The sequence below is a fragment of the Liolophura sinensis genome, chromosome 10 (genome assembly GCF_032854445.1).
Source record: "Liolophura sinensis isolate JHLJ2023 chromosome 10, CUHK_Ljap_v2, whole genome shotgun sequence".
Classification (NCBI taxonomy): Eukaryota; Metazoa; Mollusca; class Polyplacophora; order Chitonida; family Chitonidae; genus Liolophura; species Liolophura sinensis.
Window position 1 is genome coordinate 15282721 of NC_088304.1, and position 21227 is coordinate 15303947.

At 40.6% G+C, this 21227-nt stretch overlaps 1 protein-coding gene across 1 annotated transcript; it reads left to right on the forward strand.

The window, feature by feature from the left end:
* Positions 1-8666: 8666 nt before the first annotated feature.
* Positions 8667-16441, forward strand: LOC135476921 (uncharacterized). Its single transcript, XM_064757066.1, has 4 exons — positions 8667-9172; positions 12023-12222; positions 14562-15782; positions 15901-16441. The coding sequence occupies exons 1-4, from the start codon at positions 8830-8832 to the stop codon at positions 16396-16398; spliced, it is 2262 nt and encodes a 753-aa protein (XP_064613136.1). The 5' UTR covers positions 8667-8829; the 3' UTR covers positions 16399-16441.
* The last annotated feature ends 4786 nt before the right edge of the window (positions 16442-21227 follow it).

Here is a 21227-nt window from a genome sequence, read left to right on the forward strand (position 1 = left end):
TTATTCTGACTGTTCATGTAAATATATAAATAGTAACAAATTACACCGCTCTCGCACCATGGCTTCAGCAGAATTATGTAAAAAAATTCAATGATGTTGAGTTCGATTTATTAGACGTCACTAGTGTACAATTAAAAACAGAAAACACTAACGTGAAGTGTATGTAAAATGAAATATCATTAAACATTGTCTTTAAAAATAGCTTAATTTAAATTTTCCTGAAAATGGTGGCGTGTTCTGTCCACATCGGGGCCTATGCCGTTGCATCAGGTTTTTGCCACTTATCACGTATCATTCAAAATGCGTATACATATAGATCTAAATGCATTCGCCGCAAAAAATATTAATGTGACGTCACTGATCCCTCTGGGTCAGTGTATATAGACCATCGTTTAATCTGATCTAAAAGAAAAAAATAAGTCTTACTTTTTTCCTGTAGATTGATATATCACCTCATAAATACTTCATTTTAAATAGAGGGTTTTTTGCATTGAACTCCAGTTCTGGCTGGTTCGGCTGAGGCGTTAAGTCTGGAGAGTTGTCAGGTACTTGGGGAAGGGCGGCGGTTTACTCCCATGGTTGTCCTCGTAAAAATGGTTGTATACTCGTCATTTCTACGGCTTTGGATGACAGAAACAAACACAGAACGGCTGTGAGAAGCTGTTAGTTTTCCAAATAATATTTGTTCTTGGAAACAGAAGAAAAGGTATAAAAGACTACAACATTAGATCGTAAAACCAGAGCAAGGATGGCACTGAGTGTGGTAATTCGCTAATGGTCACACACATTTCCAGTGATCAGTTAGGGTTTTATTCCACTTGTTATATGAAGGCTTAAGTTGTACCAACATACACAGCTAGTAGCACCACGGCTTAAGCATAATTAAGTAGAATAAATGCAGCGATCTTAACGGTATTTTATTAAACGGCAATGCTTCGAAATGCTGTGTTGTCATCACATATAATATACAAACACAATAAAACAGTGCATAGGGACCAGGCCTCAGGATGCTTAATCCACCAGCGGAATCCTGGTTTATGTGCTTAGTCCACCAGCAGAATCCTGGTTTATGTGCTTAATCCATCAGCAGAATCCTGGTTTGTGTGCTTAATTCACCAGCAGAATCCTGGTTTATGTGCTTCGTCCACCAGCGGAACCCTGGTTTATGCGCTTAATCCACCAGCGGAATCCTGGTTAATGTGCTTAGTCCACCGGCAGAATCCTGGTTTATGTGCTCAGTCCACCGGCAGAATCCTGGTTTATGCAAGAATGTAATATATTGCACTATAATATAGCATAGACAAGAAAACCAAGGCAGTGACAACAGTGTGACAGTGTCTTTAAAATAATATACAGCTAAAAATTGAAGTAATCATTGCCTGGTAGACTGCTGAAAATTGTACTCGTGGGTACTTTTGCCCTCACTTTTAAACCTTTTGAAAAAATTTAATGCATTTAAACGCTGGAAAGGGCTTTATCGAAAATACTGACAGTGACAGGGTATCCTAGCGTCAAGCCACCTTTATTACTTTCTCTCCACAAAAAGATATTTTTGTTTTCATCTCATCTTTTACTACTGGGAAATAAGAACTATTTCTAACCATTAATCTGTGCGTCGAAACGGACATTCGCATACCAGCCGTCAATCAAGTTGGACGTTCCAGGTCAAGTCCTAAAATGCCCTTTAGCACAAACTACCAAAGAACTAAGAAAGTATACAAAGCATAAAGTTTAAAAGCTAGAAAACTTTTTTGTGACGTGATAGTACGTAACCACCAGCTGTGTATATGGCTCATAAAGCCCACCATAGAATTCAAGCATTTGAATGCATTTAAGTTTTTCAAAAATAATCTAAATAAACCTTACCATCTTAGCTTTCTTTCATTTATTTCTGTCAAAGTGTTTTTCATGTTGTTTTTTATTATTATAAATCAGTGATTTGTTATCATACATATCACTTGTGAATTAAGCTGTCCACTGTGAAACATACCCCTATTCCATGTGTAAACAAATGTGGGTATCCCTATTCCATGTGTAAACACATGTGGATATCCCTAGTACATGTGTAAACCCATGTGGATATCGCTATTACATTTGTAAACACATGTGGATATCCCTATATGTAAGCATATCTGGATAGCGTCAGTACTTATTTAGTTAATATTATCCTCTTGCATCATTCCTTCCTGTATTTACATCCGAGTTTTAACTACGTATAACTGACGGCGGTTTGTGCAATACAATTGATCGGGTTTCCCCGGTGAAATGTGTATTTATTTAATTTAAATATTTCCTATAGAACAACACAACTGTCGACAGAAGGCTGTGCTTTATATGCAGTGGTCGTCATACCTGTACATGTTTTCTATACGTATAGTGGACAAGAACGATTTGCACCAGTGTAACATGACAACGGGTTGTCATCATGATATATAGATGACAAGATCACCTGAACGCTTTTCAGTGATGGAGAAAGAAAAACCACCGTGGAAGGGAGACAACTTCGATAAGCATGTTGCGATATCGTGAACTTGCAAGAGCGGCCAGCAAATTTGGCTATGGATCAGTGTCTCTGTGTTATAGCATGGTGCCTCGTACGTCTTGTGTTTTGAATGGTTGGTTCTGTGAATTTCGAGTTTATTACGTAGCCGTAAAAGGAACATAGCGGTTTTTTTAACTGTGCGTTTTTTATTTTTTTCCCCACTTTTGCAGTCGGAGTTTTTCTTTGCCCCCCAAAAAGGGAAAACTCCCAGAAGAAGAGATCGGGTAGGAGCCTCGACAAGAAGCCTAGCTCTACAGTCCTAAAGCCATTCACATAACGAGATCGAGGCTTCACTGCATGACGACATCTGATCATTTTTCACAGATGTTGTTAAAAAGTTCTGATACGGATGAGTAAAACTCGACCCGAATGCTGACACATTTGACGGGAATCGATATTGATCAAACTTTTGAAGATATTTAACACTATACGTAATACAGCTAGGAATCTGATATTTCAAAGCCAAAAAAAAAGTACCACTAGAGTCAGAAAACCAACAAAGTACCACTGGAGTCAAAAAACCAACAAAGTACCATTACGATCAGAAAAACAACACAGTACCACTACGGTCAGAAAACCAACAAAGTTCTACTATGGCCAGGAAACCAACAAAGAACCGCTTGGGTCAGAAAACCAACAAAGTACTACTATGGTCAAAAAACTACGAGTACCACTATGGTCAGAAATCCAACAAAGCTCCACTATGGTCAGAAAACCCAACAAAGCTTCAATTGGGCCAGAAACCCCAAAATTTCCTCTCTGCACCTTCCATTCTAAATAAACCGGAATGTAATACTAAAATTCTTCTTGGTGAAAGTCGTGGCTCTACAGATCCTCAATCAACGTCATAAAATTCCCGCTATCTGATGCTCATGGAATGCCTGGTGAGATACTGTATTCGGCATAGCAACCACAAATGGCACTCATCATCTGAACCGCTTTACTTAAGCCAAATACTCATGGCTTATCTTAATGATATACCATGGATATAGCCAGGACATTTAACTTTCGTACAGACCTAAGAGGTTAGTATATAATCAACAATTTTCCAGAACTTTACGACTTTTTCAGGGTTGAATGGCAACACAATGCGTGTGCCAGTTGAAATACAAAAAAAAAAGAAAAAAAAAAAAAAACCAAACAAACGACCATTTAGGGCTACTCCTTTCACTGGCATTTAGAACTGAAGCTGAGTTAGATAACACAGCGAATATATAAATCACAACCTCTATTTATTGAGTGAGCGACGTTTCGGTATACGTACTAAAACCGTTATCAAGCATAATGATCAGTTGGTGACAGCAATGGGTGTTTGTTGTTGATTTCAACATATGGACAAAGAGGAAACATACAACAGATTAACCAGATTGACAAGATTTACAACAGAGGGTTATATCGTTGATTAAGTAATTGAACAATGGTTGAAACATACAATAGTCGAAACATACATCAGATAAACAATAGACATTGACAGGGGCATGGGCAGGGGTGTCAGTCAGGATGGGGTTGTAGTCTAAGGTCTGTCTGCTGAGAAGAGATGGGCAGAGGTGTCAGTCAGGATGGGATTGTAGTCTGAGGTCTGTCTGCTGAGAAGAGATGGGCAGAGGTGTCAGTCAGGATGGGGTGGTAGTCTAGGGTCTTTATGCTGAGATGAGATGGGCAGAGGTGTCAGTCAGGATGGGGTTGTAGTCTGAGGTCTGTCTGCTGAGAAGAGATGGGCAGAGGTGTCAGTCAGGATGGGGTAGTAGTCTAGGGTCTGTCTGCTGAGATGAGATGGGCAGAGGTGTCAATCAGGATTGGGTGGTAGTCTAGGGTCTGTCTGCTGAGATGAGATGGGCAGAGGTGTCAGTCAGGATGGGGTGGTAGTCTAGGGTCTGTATGCTGAGATGAGATGGGCAGGGGTGTCAGTCAGAATTGGATGGTAGTCTAGGGTCTGTATGCTGAGATGAGATGGGCAGAGGTGTCAGTCAGGATGGGGTGGTAGTCTAGCGTCTGTCTGCTGAGAAGAGATGGGCAGATGTGTCAGTTAGGATGGGGTGGCAGTCTAGCGTCTGTCTGCTGAGAGGAGATCACTGTCGCCTGAGGTGAATTAGAGGGAATTTAGAATCCATTTTCTCGGTTAATATGTGGCTTTAATAGGCGTATGTCTTCCAGAGCTAATTGGAACTTTAAACTTGGCATTGGAATACTGCATGACGCTATATAGAGACGAGAACATTGTGTTAACCTTGACCTTGTCTCCCTCTCCGGTCGTACTTGGAAATATCCGCCAAAAGACTGTGAATGGTCGTGAGTTTTTCCTGCACTCTGCCCACTTTCCTCCCACCATAATGCTGGGCTGCGTCGTATAAATGAAATATTCTTGAGTGTGGCGTACAACACCAATCAGATGAATAAATAAAATGTAGCTCGATCACGACGTATTGGTGCACACCGCTCTTCGCATTAACCCCCTCTAATCGGACAATTTTGTCATATTCACCCTTGACACCTAGGGTTTGGTGACATGTCAAGTACTGGCTGTTGTAGTGCCGTGTATGATGACCAAACTGGGGACTCATATTTTGGACATGTATATATATCGTTCCAGTGAGGCATCCAGTAAAAAATGGTGGCATTAATTTTCACCCGCCATGCCGTCGTGATAAACAAAACAAGGGATCAAACCAGTAACTTCCTACACGTAGTTATCTAATGGCAAATTTAAGAAAAATGGACGTTTTAAGACGAGGATATGTTTCAACTTGTTGTGAAGAATTTTTGGCCTATACGATGTCAACGAACCATCAGTAAGTGACCGATGAACTCTCCCACGTATATACTAGTCGGGGCCTCCGTGGCTCAGTTGGTTAGCGCGCTAGCGCATCGTAATGACCCAGTAGCCTCTCACCAATGCGGTCGCTGAGAGTTCATGCTGCCTTCCTCTCCGGCCTTACGTGGGAAGGTCTATCAGCAACCTACGGATGGCCGTGGGTTTCCCCTGGTCTCTGCCCGGTTCCGCACACCATAATGCAGGCCGCCGTCTTAATACTTTTGGGTACGGCGTAAAACACCACGCAAATAAGTAAATAAATAAAATCATATGCTGGTCAATTACACAGTGCTGTAAAAGGAAATTTTTAAATTGTTAAAATTAAAAATTTGAATTCGTAAAACTCGTAACCCTGACCCGCGTCGGGTTCACGTCTTCCCCTTTAATATGATGCGGGCATTTCAACATTTTGACTTTTGCAGAGCGGTCACCTTTAAATTACACAGCATTTTGAATAATTCTAGATCGGAGACGTCTAATAAACTGCATGTTACATCACTGAATTATTGTATCTAATTCTGCTTAAGCCAGTGCTAGGGGCCGTGTATTTTTGCTCCTATATATACATTTACATGAACAGTTAGAATAAAACCTTAACTGAGGTAAATTGAAAAGAGGCCATATATTTCACCGCTTACGTGTGACCATTTGCCGGCTATCGCATTGTCGTCAATGCTCTAGTTTTTTTCCCTATTCGGTATGCTTTAATTTTACTGTGTCTATGTCATACTGTAGTATGCACGTCGTTTTAGTAGAAAGCAAGTAATCTTAAATGAAGGATAGCCAGCGGAAACGACCGCACTAGCGTCGTCATCCGATTGAGGCCAAGGTTTCACGAGCAGTTTTTGTCCAAAACCGTGCATGGAGGATTTGTTATATTGTTATAGGTTATCTGATGTGGGTCTCATCATTTATTCTGAATTTATATATATATATATGTCACTTAGTTTAGTTACGCACACAGTGTCGCCCGTCTGCATACTGAGAGCGTTGTCTCTATTGCCTCTCATTATCAGGCCAGAGTAATTATGACAATCCTCTTAGACTATCTGTTCCTGCCATTCAGCTGTAATTACCTCATTATCCTAGCTGGTAGATTTCTGCACATGTCCTGTGCCCCGCACGCACTTACATGAATGCCAATACATTCATATATATCGTTATCTATGAGGCGACGTGCTCTTTCAAGATGTGAAAACGCACTACATTTGCCTGTTCATTTTAAAATATACAGGATAACAAACCCCCTTTCTTCATAGGCAAGTTATAAGCCACAAACACATCTCTTCACGTCGCTTGAATAAGCCCATAACCTAATGCGACGATAGGCGCTCGCGCGTTTACAAACTGAGCTACAGAGGACCCCTCACGCTATAGATACACTGTACTGAATGGTGGTTGAGATGAGAATAAAACCCCAGGTAGCAAGTTCCCCCCAAACCGTCATTTAGCACAGTTCTGTTGTTGTAGCCTACTCAACCATTGATATCAGTATTCCCAAGGTGTGCTGAACTACACGAAGACTGTCATAAACACATAAATACGGTGGCCCTGAACGACCATGGCGATCACCCCGGTTTTTCCATCGAGCGATTGGTGTGATGGAATAAAGGAGCGATGAATGTGATGAAATAATACACTGATGGATGTGATGGAATAATAGAGCGATGGCTGTGATGGAATAATAGAGCGATGGATGTGATGGAATGACGGAGGCTTTAATGCCATGGAACAATGGGGTGATGGGTGGCATCGGATAATGGAGCGATGGTAAGCGATAGTAATGAGGCGATGAATCGATTTATAGCTGTATTAACTTGCCGGTCAAGTAAGTACTCCATGCACAAATGTCACTCCACTGCTTCCCAGAAAAAACGCATGTCTTATACTCTATTTCCTTGACCAGTAGCATTTGGCAATAGGAAAGATCCTGTCAACGTTGGATGTGTGGCATTTGTATAAACGACGAAAAACAAACAGCTCAGGAGACCGACATTAGCAACAAACATTTCATATCGCTCAAAAACTTACATCAAGCTTCTCTCTTTGGTCTAAATGCTAGTCATCCTATTCATAGCTTAATCTACCTATTTTAAATATATTTTAGTTGAATGTCAGATGTGAAAACGTAATTCGTCAAAGTGAAACACGTGTACAGGTAATTGGTTCTACGTTGATGTGCACACGATTCACCGTTGCAACCACGTAATGAGATACAGCTACAGGCGGGTTTTGCATTTAATATACCGCCAACAACAGGATGTTCGCATCTACATTTCATGATATGCTTTGCTGGGTATATGTTTGCACAGCCTTTGTATCAGAATGATTCGTATATATTTATTAATAATAAATCATAACTCCATATTAATCTGTGAAGTGAGCTGGGCAGTGACATCTGATTGAGGTCGCGTCAGGTGAAAAAGAGCTAATTATCCCACCTGGCTTAGCTTAAAGATTATCCTCAGCCTGTTGGATGACCGATTTTTGCACATTCAGCAGTCATGATGCTACTAATTACAGGTGTGTACAGTATGTCGTCTTGTTTACAAAGAGTCACACCTGAAGAGGTAAGACTACGCTTAATAGCTACATCTAGAACATCTGTAACTTAAGAGCTCGGCGGTGGGGCATTTTTCCGCGTGCTATTTATATTCCTATTTTACATTGATCAAAGTGTGTCAAGCAAATCAGGGGATAATAGCAGAGGGTACGGCTAAACCCGGGCCTGGGCGCCTCACACAAGTGTGTCTTACAGAGGGAGAGTGTTAAGAAGGAATAGTTAACTCAGATTTCGAGTGTGTAGTTGTCCTCGTGCACGATGACCTGTATTATTAGGGTTTGACAATGCGACCATAAAGGTATGCACGCCAAAGTATCATATGTCCTGTATACAGGCACGTCTCGTTGTATGTAGGTGAAGGGGCAAGGAGTTGGGAGATTTCCAGGTAAGTCTATGGTGGTGAAGTTAACAGCCTACTACAATGGCACCTATTGTTGACTGACCACGACCTACCTGCAGAGAACAAGAGGAAGTTTACACCGACATTTTTTCACACGGTATTGGAGGTTTCAGTTGAAGCGTGCCAAATATTCATATCAGTGCAACAGGAATCTTTAGATCTTCGCGAACTGCAAATATTGCCGGTTGGAGTCCGTTCTGAAGTATGGAATTTATTGAACAGCAGTTCTACGGACTCCGTGATATGTAGCTTTGGCTGTGTTCTTCATGCAAAATACTGCAGTCTAGAGTCAGATTATTACTGCTGGAGATTGCAGGAGAGGAATACTTCACTGATGGGAATGATTGTTTACGGAAGAACAAAAACTCATTCGTGCCCGACTGAATTGATGGAGACGCAACACGTAATCGTTCCATGGATAATAGTCTGCGCTAAACAGGAGAAATCTATATAGGCTATTGCTGCAGACCAGAAGAGCAAACGCCAAGCGGCAAGTCCGGGCAAATCCAGATATGGGCAAACAGACGAAATTGAACGGCGCCCAGAAAAAGAAAGGTTCGCCCAAAGGGTCGGACAAAATGAACAAAACGCACGACTTTCCTAACAACAACAATGGAAATGATTTGCGTAACAGAAAACGTCAGAAAGACCCACCACACAGCAAGCACCTGTTTAGGCGACCTGGCAGACCAAGGATCGGCGTCGATGCTACGGATGACTGTTCTCACCACATCTTTCCTCGCAAAGCGGAAGTCATCGTGTTCCTAGTGACCCTTGGAGTTCGTTTATATTACGTCTCCCGGAAGAGGAATTGGTGGATTCTACATCCGGATGAGGTTTTCCAAATCACTGAAGGTGAGCAGGAATAAGTCAGAGTAACCCTCCCTCACCAATGATGCTCTCTTTTTTTCTCAGATTGATTTACTTGATACGTTTATTTATTTATTTATTTATTTATTTATTTATTTATTTATCTATTTATTTATTTATTTATTTAGTTTATCTGAATGTTGTTTAACGCCTTACTCAGTCATATTTCACCTATACTATGGCAGTCAGTTTATCGCTGGAGAAAATTATTTGAGTGACCGTGGTAAACCACTAACCTTTGGCAAGTTACTGACGAATTTCCGTGAACACGTGCGGTATCCAGACATGCACACGATGCCTGTGGAAGACAAGTGGTCAGCAAGAAGCATTAGACTGCTCAAACGGCCACCCGAGCGTCATCAACGACTTTTTGGCACCAAGACATCACGAACAGCGAGAAAGGGGAAAGCTACAAACTTCTTGTCTAATACCAAGCATTTCATAGGTTTACTATAAAGCTTATTTTTATCAGATTGATAAATTAGTTACAAATGAGATATTTGAGTGTAACCATATACCCAAAAATATAACATGGCGGTCCGTGTAAGGGATGATGGCAACAGCAGTACCGGAATGAAACCACCGACATTTGGTAGGTAACTGACGAACTGTTTCACACGTGACACACATGTGTTCATAACAAGAAGGAACTTAGTGTATATGCCATATTGACGGACGACAAGTTGTTTACAGTACAATTCACTTAATATCACTTAAATATCCCATCGAGCGCTATGAGAGAAGCCGAGAACGTGCAGTGATGGAAACAAGCGGAAATCTACGTTGGAAGCTGAAAGTAAAGCAACAGATCTTCGTGAATCCGAGGAATTGCATGTACACATTCAGCTATGAGCATATTCTCCAAATTGACCTTGAAACGAACTATTTTAAAGAGGCTATAAAAAAGGCTATTTAAAGAGGTGATTTCTGCCAATAAATGTATCAATGAGGCATTAATTATAATACAATTAAAGACGTACGCCATAGAGAGAAAAAAAAACAGAGCACAGTGTGATAGCTGGCAATGGTTACACTTAACTGGTGAAATACGACCTCTTGTCAATTCGAACTGTTCATGAAAATGCTTAAAAGTAGCAAATTACACACCCCAAGCACCATATATATATATATATATATATATATATATATATATATATATATATATATATATATATATATATATATATATATATATATTCCTAACATAGCCATGGAGGCCAAGGCCCATAAATAACAAAACGCATGTTTATAAACCATAGAAAAAATAAATATCGATCATAGATCATTTTCATTGATTTTATAGGAAAGACATACAGCATATAGAGAACAACCAGTTCAGCGACGACAGTGTGATAGTTAGCAAACGATTACGCGTATAACCGGTGAAATAAGGCCTCGTCAATCAACAGTTTCAATAGTATTGGAATAAAGTTCATGCTGATAAGATTTCAAATTTAAAATTCTTACAATCATTCTAGTGAAATACACAATGCAAACTAAGACATAGAGTTTAGAAACTGTCCATTATAACCTATATAACAGTTAAAATCTCTATTATCAAAGCAACTTCTGACTGACATTTGTTAGCCCCGAAACCCTTGTATGGAACCAATGTAGACGTTGCCCTAACAAAAATCACTCAGAAAAACCGAGCGTGTTTGAAGTCAATGCGGTGAATACAATCGATGTCTGGATAAATTACCATTGGCAAAAGGTCAGAATCTGTAGAGAATAAAGTTGACTCGAGGAATGGTCATGCTGTGGTGAGACATAATGACGGTAACAATGGAATCGATGTCTAAATCGTCAAAGCTATACGTGCTCTATATATACGTACGTGCCGTACATGGGAAGATCTGCCAACAAACTTCGGAATGTATATGTAGTACATGTTTTCCCCGGGCTCTGTTCAGTTTCCTCCCACCATAATGCTGGTCGCCGTCGCATAAGAGAAATACTCTTGAGTAAGGCGTAAAACACTAATCAAAGAAATAAATAGAGGTATACGTAAACAAATCGCGGTTGGATTGGATACAGATTCTGAACACTCTCTCCATATTTGCGTATAGTATCCTTGACATACTATAATTTTTGTATGAAATAACTTGTGACGTAGATTCAAATTATCACATTTTATACTGAATGCAACAAACATGATGGTACATGATGCTTAGTATAGGGCCAGTCCATTGTTCTATCGTTGGAAGCAGTAACGCAAAATGCCGGAGTGAAGAAAATTCAGGAGACAACATATCAGCTGTTGAATGTTCGAAAAAAACTTTTCTTTTCTACCCGTTATCATCACGGGCTGTGTTAGTCCCGCCGAATCTCGCACTGCATGTGTCACGTTAACCTGGTTTTCTCCGGACAATCCTGAAACGAAATTGTCAAAAAGATTCGAAATTTTTTTTAAGTGTTTTAGCTTAAAACGTAACCTTTGGGCACTTGCGAAAACCTAATTGGCATAAACGTATTGACTGCGCATGCCTAAACAATAACCGAAAGACCGATAAATCGCTTCAGTGGTAAAACACCTGTAATGCGAAAAACTCCTGATCTATGTGGGGTTCACATATTATTTTACAAGATGGACAAAGTTCCCTTTATATTGCCATTATGAGGGTTATTTTATAGTGAAAATACCTGGCGGTTAATTGCAATGTCTTTTACCCGTAATTTGGCAGAGAGTTTTATAACTGTTTATAGTTTGTAACTAAAAACTCGATGTGTTACCTTGTTGCCGCATCCTACCAAAAACCAGGGGACCAACTTGACAGTTTACATTGCAATAAAAACGCAATAAAAGGTACATGAAGGATGCTTCCTCTGTTTCAGTTGCCCACTCTGAGGTGTATGGGTACGGATTCCGGGCTTATGAGTACCAACCCCCACCCCCGGGCCACTTCAGCTCGCAGAGTGCAAAGGATATGGCCAGTCTCGGCATGTACGCGTTAAGGTCCTTCATCCTACCTAAGATCTTCATGTTCGTCTTCACACTGGCTGAGATGGCCGGAATAAAAGACCAGCCGTTTTTGGTAAGAATCCAGGGACAATATTTATGTCGTCAACCATGTAATTAAGTTCAGAAGCCTTACCTACTCGCTCAGTGCTAGCAAACAGGTACAGGAAAATTACATGTTGGCCGTGTGTCAGTCTAGTGTGAATGTGTGGGACATTCTGCTTGGTGTTTTCAGCATGACGTTCCAGTGAGGCAGCACTGTGGTCATGGCGGCATCGGGACCAACCTTTGATCTTTTAATTGCAGCTAATTTCAATGCATTTGTTTTCATCTCATTTTACTTAAGTCATGGTGCTATATGGCGAATACCTTGCTACTTCTTAAGCATGTACATTAATGGTCCCAGTGTAATGTTTTAATGCTATTGTATATTTAATGGGATGATAACACAGCATTTTAAGTAAGGCACGTCTTAAAACTAACATCACTGCTTTTTTTAACCTAATTCTGTGTAAAAAAAATGATGCGTGCATATGCATAAACAGCCAGAACAAAGTCCTCACCGAGGTGAATTGATAACACATCGAATTAACTGGTTATGTGTGGGCATTTGCCAACTATATATTGGAATGTGACTTGTTTACACCGCAAACATACGATGTTAGCAATGTAATTACTAATAAACAGTAAAGCAAACACTTTTACATGTTTGTCTGCTTTTTATACTTAATATCATACAGCCATCTTTACTGGGCTATTTGTGTTTACCGAAATATCCAACACAATACTATGTAAAAATTTCCACACATTTTAGATGGACATGTTTATGAGCTGAAATGTTTTTATAAACGAATCGCTTATTTTAGTGTGTAGGCGTAGTTGAGGCAATACGCCTGTTTGCCCGTATAAATGTAAGGTACCCCGAGAGCACTTATCTCCGCAACAGCAAAACGTAGACATTACCGTTACTACAAATAAAGGGGCAATACTCTCCTTATCTGTCTTATCAACCATTGGTGGAGAATTGCTGAAACAAATTTTTATTCAGGATCTAGATCCAAATAACTATCAAAATTTAATGAATTGGTCCGTAGGTCAAGGACATCTACTTCACAAAATATAATCTAAATCCTTGGATAAATAGCTTTTGGCAAACGGGCAACGGACAAATAAATGAGGCCAGAAACATAACCTCATTGGCTGAGGTAACTATGAGAAACTTTAGTGCTCTAAATAGCGTGGTGCCCTAGCGCCAGTGAGTAGCTGGAAAGGTAAGCGTGCCAGAGAGACCACAAACCTGGTTAGCTGAGAGGCCGCAATAAAGTCTGCTCTATTATCGGTGTGCAGTATGCTAAATGCTACATCCGGGAATGTTTGCGAAGGGTAAACTTATCAACTGTGTGTGATATCTAAATGGAATGTCGTATCTTTTCATAACGATGATTCAATTACGCTGACCTCTGTGAACGGCAATTCTGTCACGAACTGAACTGTGATGTTTCTAACGGCAATTTGAACAGTGAGTCATTTAGCTGTAATGTTGTATTCTGAGGTTCAAGAAAGGTTATATGATGGAATCCGTGTTCAGTTGTTACTCGGGATGGGGGTCGTGGGCGGCGGTGGTGGGGTGTGCTACATGCTATGTCTTGCAGCACAGTGCAGTGCTGTCGGTGTTGCAATCTGTACATTCTAAACACGGAAGTTTCCTACGGACATCACGCTATGTCATATCAAACAATCACGGAATTACATAGCATGGTTTGGTAGTCAGCATCATATAGTCTCAAAAGCTGGTATAACAACTAAGGCAAGCGACTTTAAATACACAGTGAAATGCTGTGAGCTTGAAGGAATGCTAATCCTCGAGATAGTTGATTAATTGGTGACCTACTTTATGACTCATCTGATACATTATAAGATAATCTCAACATCGAATCCGACATTTGTTTATCTCATCGTAATAAATAAAAAGGGTGAATGCCAACAAAAAGGCATTAACATCAACTCCAATTTATCCTATTGATTACATTGAATTATTTTACTTATGCGCCATTGGTGACTTTCATGGGTTGGAAGAAAATGGGACGCACCGAGTGAACCACCAAAAAGCCATTTGGGAAATTTGGGTGAGATGTGTGCCCCTTTTGGCTCACAATGTGGAACAGAACACAGGCCCCATCTGAAAGCAGATGGGGGAAATGGGGCCCCGAATTCCCGTCTGTTTCCAAAGTTGGAACTTGAGGTCCTCGACGCCTATGAACCAACGATGATCTTGATTTTGATTCAACCAACTTCCTGAGTGACATCTTGATTCGTTTTTTCGTAATTTATATTTAGGATCAACAATTATAATTTTCGTGTTCTAGAACCCTGGAGTTTTGAGTCCATAAAGTTGTGTAAAACTTCTTGTTTCAGGTTTCGAAGCTGTTCCATGCAGCCGTAGCCTCCTGTCTTCCGCTCTCCGTGTACAGACTCACCAAGACGCTCTACTCGTCACGTGATCTCGCTGTCATGGCCGCCATCATGGCAGCAGCGTCTCACCACCTGACGATGTTTGGGACGCATGTTCTCGTCAATAGCTTCCTGTCCCCTGTGGTCATCTGGTGTGTCGCAGAGGTGTTGGACGCGATAGCCAAGCAGAGTCCATCTCCAAATGGCTCTGCTGAAAGGATTGACAACAACAACATAAGTCCCAATAATACGACACCAGACAGCAGCATCTGTTCGCATTTGTCTCAAGACAACACAGATCTCGGCAACTGGAGGATATTGCTGGTTGGCTTTATCCTAGGTCTCTGCGCTTATATACGTGTTGATCTAACATTGTTTCTGGTACTGTTTTTCATGCCATTTACTCTTTTACACATGAGGTGCTCTCTTCAATTTTTCTTCCTATTGGCCAAGTTCGCGGCGTCGTTTTTCGCGGGCATGGCCACGGCTGGGGTGGATGACTTACTGAGCTACGGTAAGTGGGGTTTGTCCGTCTATCAGTGGGTAAAATTTAACGTGGCAACGGGTCACACTGCTACGTTTTTCGGACAAAGTGGCGGAACGAGGTACCTATACGATATTCTCTTGGTTGACTGGTTATCGACGTTACTATTCGCAACAACGGTCGCTGTGATCGCTTTGCAGCTTGGCAGGTCGTATTCCAGGAGTCCTCGTTTCAGCACTAGTTTATCGCTATTGCTGGTAGCGACCATGATGTTTTTAGTGTATTCCTCTCAACCCCATAAAGAGACCCGGTTCCTCCACAATGCTGTTGTAATACTGTGCATTATCCAGTCTTGGACGGTCTGGAATGTGGTACAGTGGACCAAGCAGGCGTTGCATTTTAGCGTGAAATCCACCTCAGTGTCGGTATTGGGTGTCACGTTTTTCTATATTTACTCATCATGGGCTACGTTTCCGAACTCCGCAGATGACAGTCACCTACGATGGGCTTTCCAGCGACAACCGGGCTCCCATGACGTCAATAAGTGTCTGTCATACGTCAGCCAACAAAATGACGTCACCGGAGTTTTCAATGGGTTTTCCATGCAGGCCACCGGTGGATACAGCCTCTTACACAAAGACGTCACCTTCTTGACACTCGTTCGCCAGGAGTTCTGTGAATATTCAGTAGAGGCTAGAACCGTTGTACGATCAGTGAACCCGTTTTGTTTGAAGCCTTACAACATAAGTATTTCTTCAGTGAACAACGTATCCGATTATATCTCGTCAGAGAAGATCAGTGAACCCGTTTTGTTTGAAGCCTTACAACATAAGTATTTCTTCAGTGAACAACGTATCCGATTATATCTCGTCAGAGAATGTACCTTCTGTGTACAAAATCCTTGTAGAAAATCGGATCTACAACTACGCAGTCGTTCCACGGGAATCGGATTTCAGTAAACTTGGCTACCTGGAGGTATTTACTTCAGGGATTGCGAAAGTCGTGAAACGGTCGCTATCCCCAAGCTTGGTAGCTGCCGCCAAACAGTTTCTAGAAGGCTTACCGACCTGGACAAACGCTGCAGTGCTAGAGGAAGAAAGTAGCCGGCTACTCAGTTTTGGTCTCCCATCCAAGGCCATTCCGAGGCTACAGCGTGCCCTTTCATTGAACAGGGATAGAATTCGTACATACAAGCTGCTGATGAGAGCCTTTGAAAAGACCGGAAATGTAGAGGGGAGTCTACATCTGCGGCAGGATTGCTTCAGTCGTCACGGACAGGAAGCATGTCTGGCCCCACTAAAACCTGTTGACCTATAAAGGGCTGATTTGATGCAATCTTTTAGCTAAGTTAAAGATGGACAGGCGTAAAGGCGCTGCTTATGTCAGCTTTAGGCCTCTTAAGTGAGCAGGTTAGCCGTTTTCACTGAAAACGGAAGGATCGCACAGACTGTGACTGTAACTGTCAAGAAAGCCCAAGCTCCTAACGTGAGTGTTAACATGTAGGTGTCAACAAAAAATTTGCTGGTAATGTACGAGTCACACAAATTCTTACTATAAATGTAAGGTTCGCGCAAATAGAATGGTGAATAGCCTCATATTGTAAATCCAAGAATTAGGCTTACAGAAAACAGAAGTATAACCCAAACTCTTACTTTAAGTAAAAAAAATTCACAGTAAAGCCCTTCGTACACTTTCGTCGATTACGTTGCCAAGTTTGGTTATATCTCCTATCCAACTCGGAAAACAAGTCGACATAGCTCGCCACAACTCGTGTGGACCCTCGAGTGTTTTCGAGCATGTTCAGTACATTCGGGATGGCGTGACATCTCGTAGTAACTCGTAGTAAACTCGGTGCAACTCGTACTAAACCACGTCTCCCCTGCTAGTTATGGAACTGTTTCGCTTGGCAGCTGCAAAGAGAGAGCATGCATGTTCGTTATGGCAGCCACTTATCCATGCGGGTAATGAATGAATAAATGAATGACTATTTACTTAATTATGTAATTGGCGCTTTGATGCTATTTTCGCCACTGAATGAATAAATGTTCGGCAAATGAATTATGTGCTAATAAAAAAGTATAAGATATTCCAGAATTTATTAATATTTTTCGAAAACACAATGGTGTAAATAAAAAAATAAAAAAATAAAAATAATAATAATGCTCTTTATTTCAGCTCAATAGCCTTAGTAGGTGTAACACGTATTTTCCCAAGGGTCGAGTGCAAGTTGTTACGACCCAAACTGCCTGTATTATAAAGAGATGGCTTAGTCGAAATACACGACAGTTAAGCCGCACAAAAAAGTAACCAAAACCAGCAGATTTTATTTTACAACAGTTTATTAGCTTAACAAGAACAGATAATAAGACTTATACAAATATTAAAGTACTTAAGTTTAACAAGAAAGGATAGCAGTATCTATACAAAGACAAAGGTACTTACGGTGTCAAGTCCAAACGGACGCATATATTCCACAATATATACCACACAGGCATAAATGCTCAGAGGCAAATTCACAAGAGGGAAAATCCGAGTGTATGACGAAATATACACAAAATTCCAAAGACACCAAAATTCAGCACAAATGGCCTACTGAAGTAATACACAGCAAAAGCATCCAAGCTCTCAATAATTCTCGTTTCTCCGTTCTCTGTTCTCTCCTCTCTGTTCTCTCCGTTTGACCTGCTTTCATAGGTCTTATATAGCCTGGTGGAATTGTCTAGAATAAGAAAATTCCTGAACACTTGATGTAAACAAACAGGCACCGAACTCAGCGCATTCTGGAATATTCTAAGGTAGAGGCAGACAGCACTCCCCGAACTTAGCATATGTAAACAGTGGCAAGCTATATTTAGAAACTGACGGCAGTCGTGCACATAACAAAGTACCAAGCGATAATAATATATATAGGCTGTACATGTATGGTAAAACAAACAATGATTCTTAAAACCCTGCAAATAATAAAAAATACATGCAAGGCCTTAACATGACTTGTAAAATACGTCAAAATTTTACATACTTGACAGTCATAGAGATAAAACACCTGTGAAATCATTAAAATAAAATTCGTAACAAGACCGTTTAAAAGATTCCAGACTTGTACAATTTGTAACACGTGCTGGTAATTCATTGTAAAACGTTGGCCCTGAGGTTCTAAAAGAGCGTTTCAAAATTTCCGTTCGTGCGAAGGGTATATTTAAAGTCTGCTGAGAATGTGATCTTAGATTTCCAGCTTGTTCGCGCACAGAAGGAAGAGTAGAGATATAAGGAGATGCTTGACCATGTACACCATTTCAATGCTACGAACATATCATGAGACGGGGCACTCGCATTGCAGTCCAAAATAAAGCGCATAGGTCATTTTAGCAACCCATCTAGTCCTGACAAATCTGATTTACTAAGTTGCCCCAATCAGTAATACAGCAATCCAAATATAGTGGAACAAAACTATGGTTAAAATTGTTTTCGAGCCGTTAAGGGTAAAGACTTCTTAATTCTGGCCAAAAGGTATAATTTACTTTTAACTTTTCGAATGAGTCCATTGACAAGTAGGTTCCAAGATGGACCGTTGCGAGGAGTAACGTCTAGTAGTTTTTCATCACTAACATTTTTAAGTAGGTGTTCACCAAGTGAAATATTCAAGTAAGGTTGTTCAAAATATGCCCGTTTCTGACCGCTTGTTATTAACAGACGTTTTGTTTTTTTCTGCGTTTGCACACATCGTGTTCATAGTACACCAGTTATTAACATTGTCAATATGGTGATTTAGGTTCTGTTGTAGCTCTGTTACAGATTTTGCAGATGAGAAAAGCGCGGTGTCGTCAGCAAATTTCTTTGTCACAATCACTAGTACTAAGAGGCATGTCATTTACATACAGCAAAAATAAGAGGGGACCAAGAATAGAGCCTTGCGGCACCCCAACGATCACATGCGTGCTCTCTGACACACCGCCATTAAAACATACAGCCTGTAATCCTTCACTGTGAAAGGATTTAAATATACACAGGCCATTATCTGTTATACCATACAGTTTTAGTTTCTTTAGAAGCAGTTCATGGTTAACCAACTCAAAGGTTATTTTATGTCGAGAAAAACTACACCTGTAAGGTATTTCTTTTCGATCTGTGCACTCCAGGAGTCTATTAGAGACGTAAGGGAAGTTTGACATGAGTGGAATGACATGAAACTTGAGTGTTTACCATATAAGAGATCGTGGGTTTGTGGATAATGTATCAAGTAGTGACGAACATGACGTTCAAAAATTTTAGAATATAGGCAGAACACGTATTGGCCTGTAGTTACTAACATCACAGCGTTCCCCTGTTTTGTATCGAGGCGAAACTTTAGCGCCCATCCAAAGAGATGGAAAGTGTTCAGATTTGATAAATTTGTTGATGACAGAAGTCAAAGTCGGAGTAATAATGTCTTCTCATAGCTTTAAAAATTGGGACTGGGTTCCATCTAAGCCCGGAGATTTCGTGTTGACAAGGGATTTGAGGAAAGACTGAACAAAACTGACAGACATATGAGGTGTGACAAAACTGATATTATTATTTATCTTATTTTTTACTTTTCACAAACTGTTCTAGGTTCTCTAAGACTTCAGTGTGATCATGTTCAGTGTTTGCCACAAATCGTCTGACAACACACGTGACCCAAGTATTAAAACCATTTACCATATCCTATTTATTTACCATTGATAAGAAGGTGAGCAGTTTTCTGGTTTGCTTTGGAAGGCATAAGTTCTGTAAAATGGTTCCAAAATTCGTTGATGGCATTGGCTTTTGGATTTAAAAGATTCTGATAAAAATCATGCCTTGAAAATTAGTGATTTTACTTTGTTTCTCCAGAATTTGAACACAACGAAACTGTTCTTTTTGCCTGTCACGTCTCTTTGTGAGATGGCGTGGGTTATTTTTATCATCCACCATTCAAGTTGACCTTTGAAGGCAACAAATTTGTCCTTCAAAGATGCATGATTATTTACCGTCTTTTGAAAAAGGTAATCCGTGTATCCAGGCTATCCTCTGGATAATCAAACGCGTCAGTCACAAACCAAGGCTGTGATGCTAAATCGTTCAAAAAGTCCGCTTCCGAGAATGTTTTCATACAGCGATATTTTATGATGAATGAGGTGAGTTTTGGTCTCGGTTCAAAACTGTTCTTCATAGAGTGACGATTTGTGAAATAAAATCATGTGTTTCGAAAAATCTCTTCCAAAGTATGCCTTAGTAATTAATTTTCCTCCGAAAAAGAATCAGGGAAGTGATGGAAAGTCTGATAAAACCACGAAGTTTTGACGGCGCTATCTCCGTCCCTTGCATTTTTAGAAGCTGGATTGCGGACTCCCATGACGACAGACTGTCGATAAACTGACCAATCAAATCGACGTAACTGTTGAGTCAATCGCGCTCCATGTTACACTCAGGCTGTACGTGGTGTTTCGTGAGTAGTACATGCGAAAGAGGGCGAGCCGCATGAATACTAACAGGTCTACTTTCACCAGGTTTTGCGTGACGGATATCTGTATCTGAATCTGATTGGGCTGTATTTGGAAATTTGCATTTAAAACATGTCATATCCACGTTTTGAAATCGTAACTCGGGCTACTCCTACAACACTGGTAAACAAACTAGATAATAGGCTACTATACAGAACCTCGGCAAACTCACATTTTATGCCGAGCTCTTGAGGGGTTCCAGATCGGGAAAGATCGGGACCACACTCGGCAGTATGTTAGGCGCTTTACTGTTGGCTGATAGGTTGTCGGACTCATTGTAATGTTAAACGTCATACTCACAAATACGTCACTTATCCGGCATCAGTTTTTGTGGGTGAAGGAAACCCGAGTTCCCAGAGTAGGCCTAAACCACGCCCTTTGGCCAACCACTGGCGAACTTTTCTCAAATGTGACGCTAAAATTTTCATACGATAAAACAGAAACATTGTGTATCGCGATATTGATGAACGGTATAGCTTCGAAAGTCTTCTTATAAGAACAATTACTCGAAACTCGCTTCCTAATCTCAAACAAACAAACAAACAAACAAACAAAAAAAACAAAAAAAAACAAAAATCTGTGAAATTTAACACAAAGTCTGTTAACAGAGTGATACTAAAATGTATTCTGGTATTGCAGCAGATT

Bases quoted from the DNA above. Each gene is read 5' to 3' on its own strand.
- LOC135476921 (XM_064757066.1), top strand. From the start codon at position 8,830: ATGGGCAAACAGACGAAATTGAACGGCGCCCAGAAAAAGAAAGGTTCG. The intron at 9,173-12,022 runs GTGAGCAGGAAT...CCTCTGTTTCAG, and splicing joins GGTTTTCCAAATCACTGAAG to TTGCCCACTCTGAGGTGTAT. The intron at 12,223-14,561 runs GTAAGAATCCAG...TTCTTGTTTCAG, and splicing joins TAAAAGACCAGCCGTTTTTG to GTTTCGAAGCTGTTCCATGC.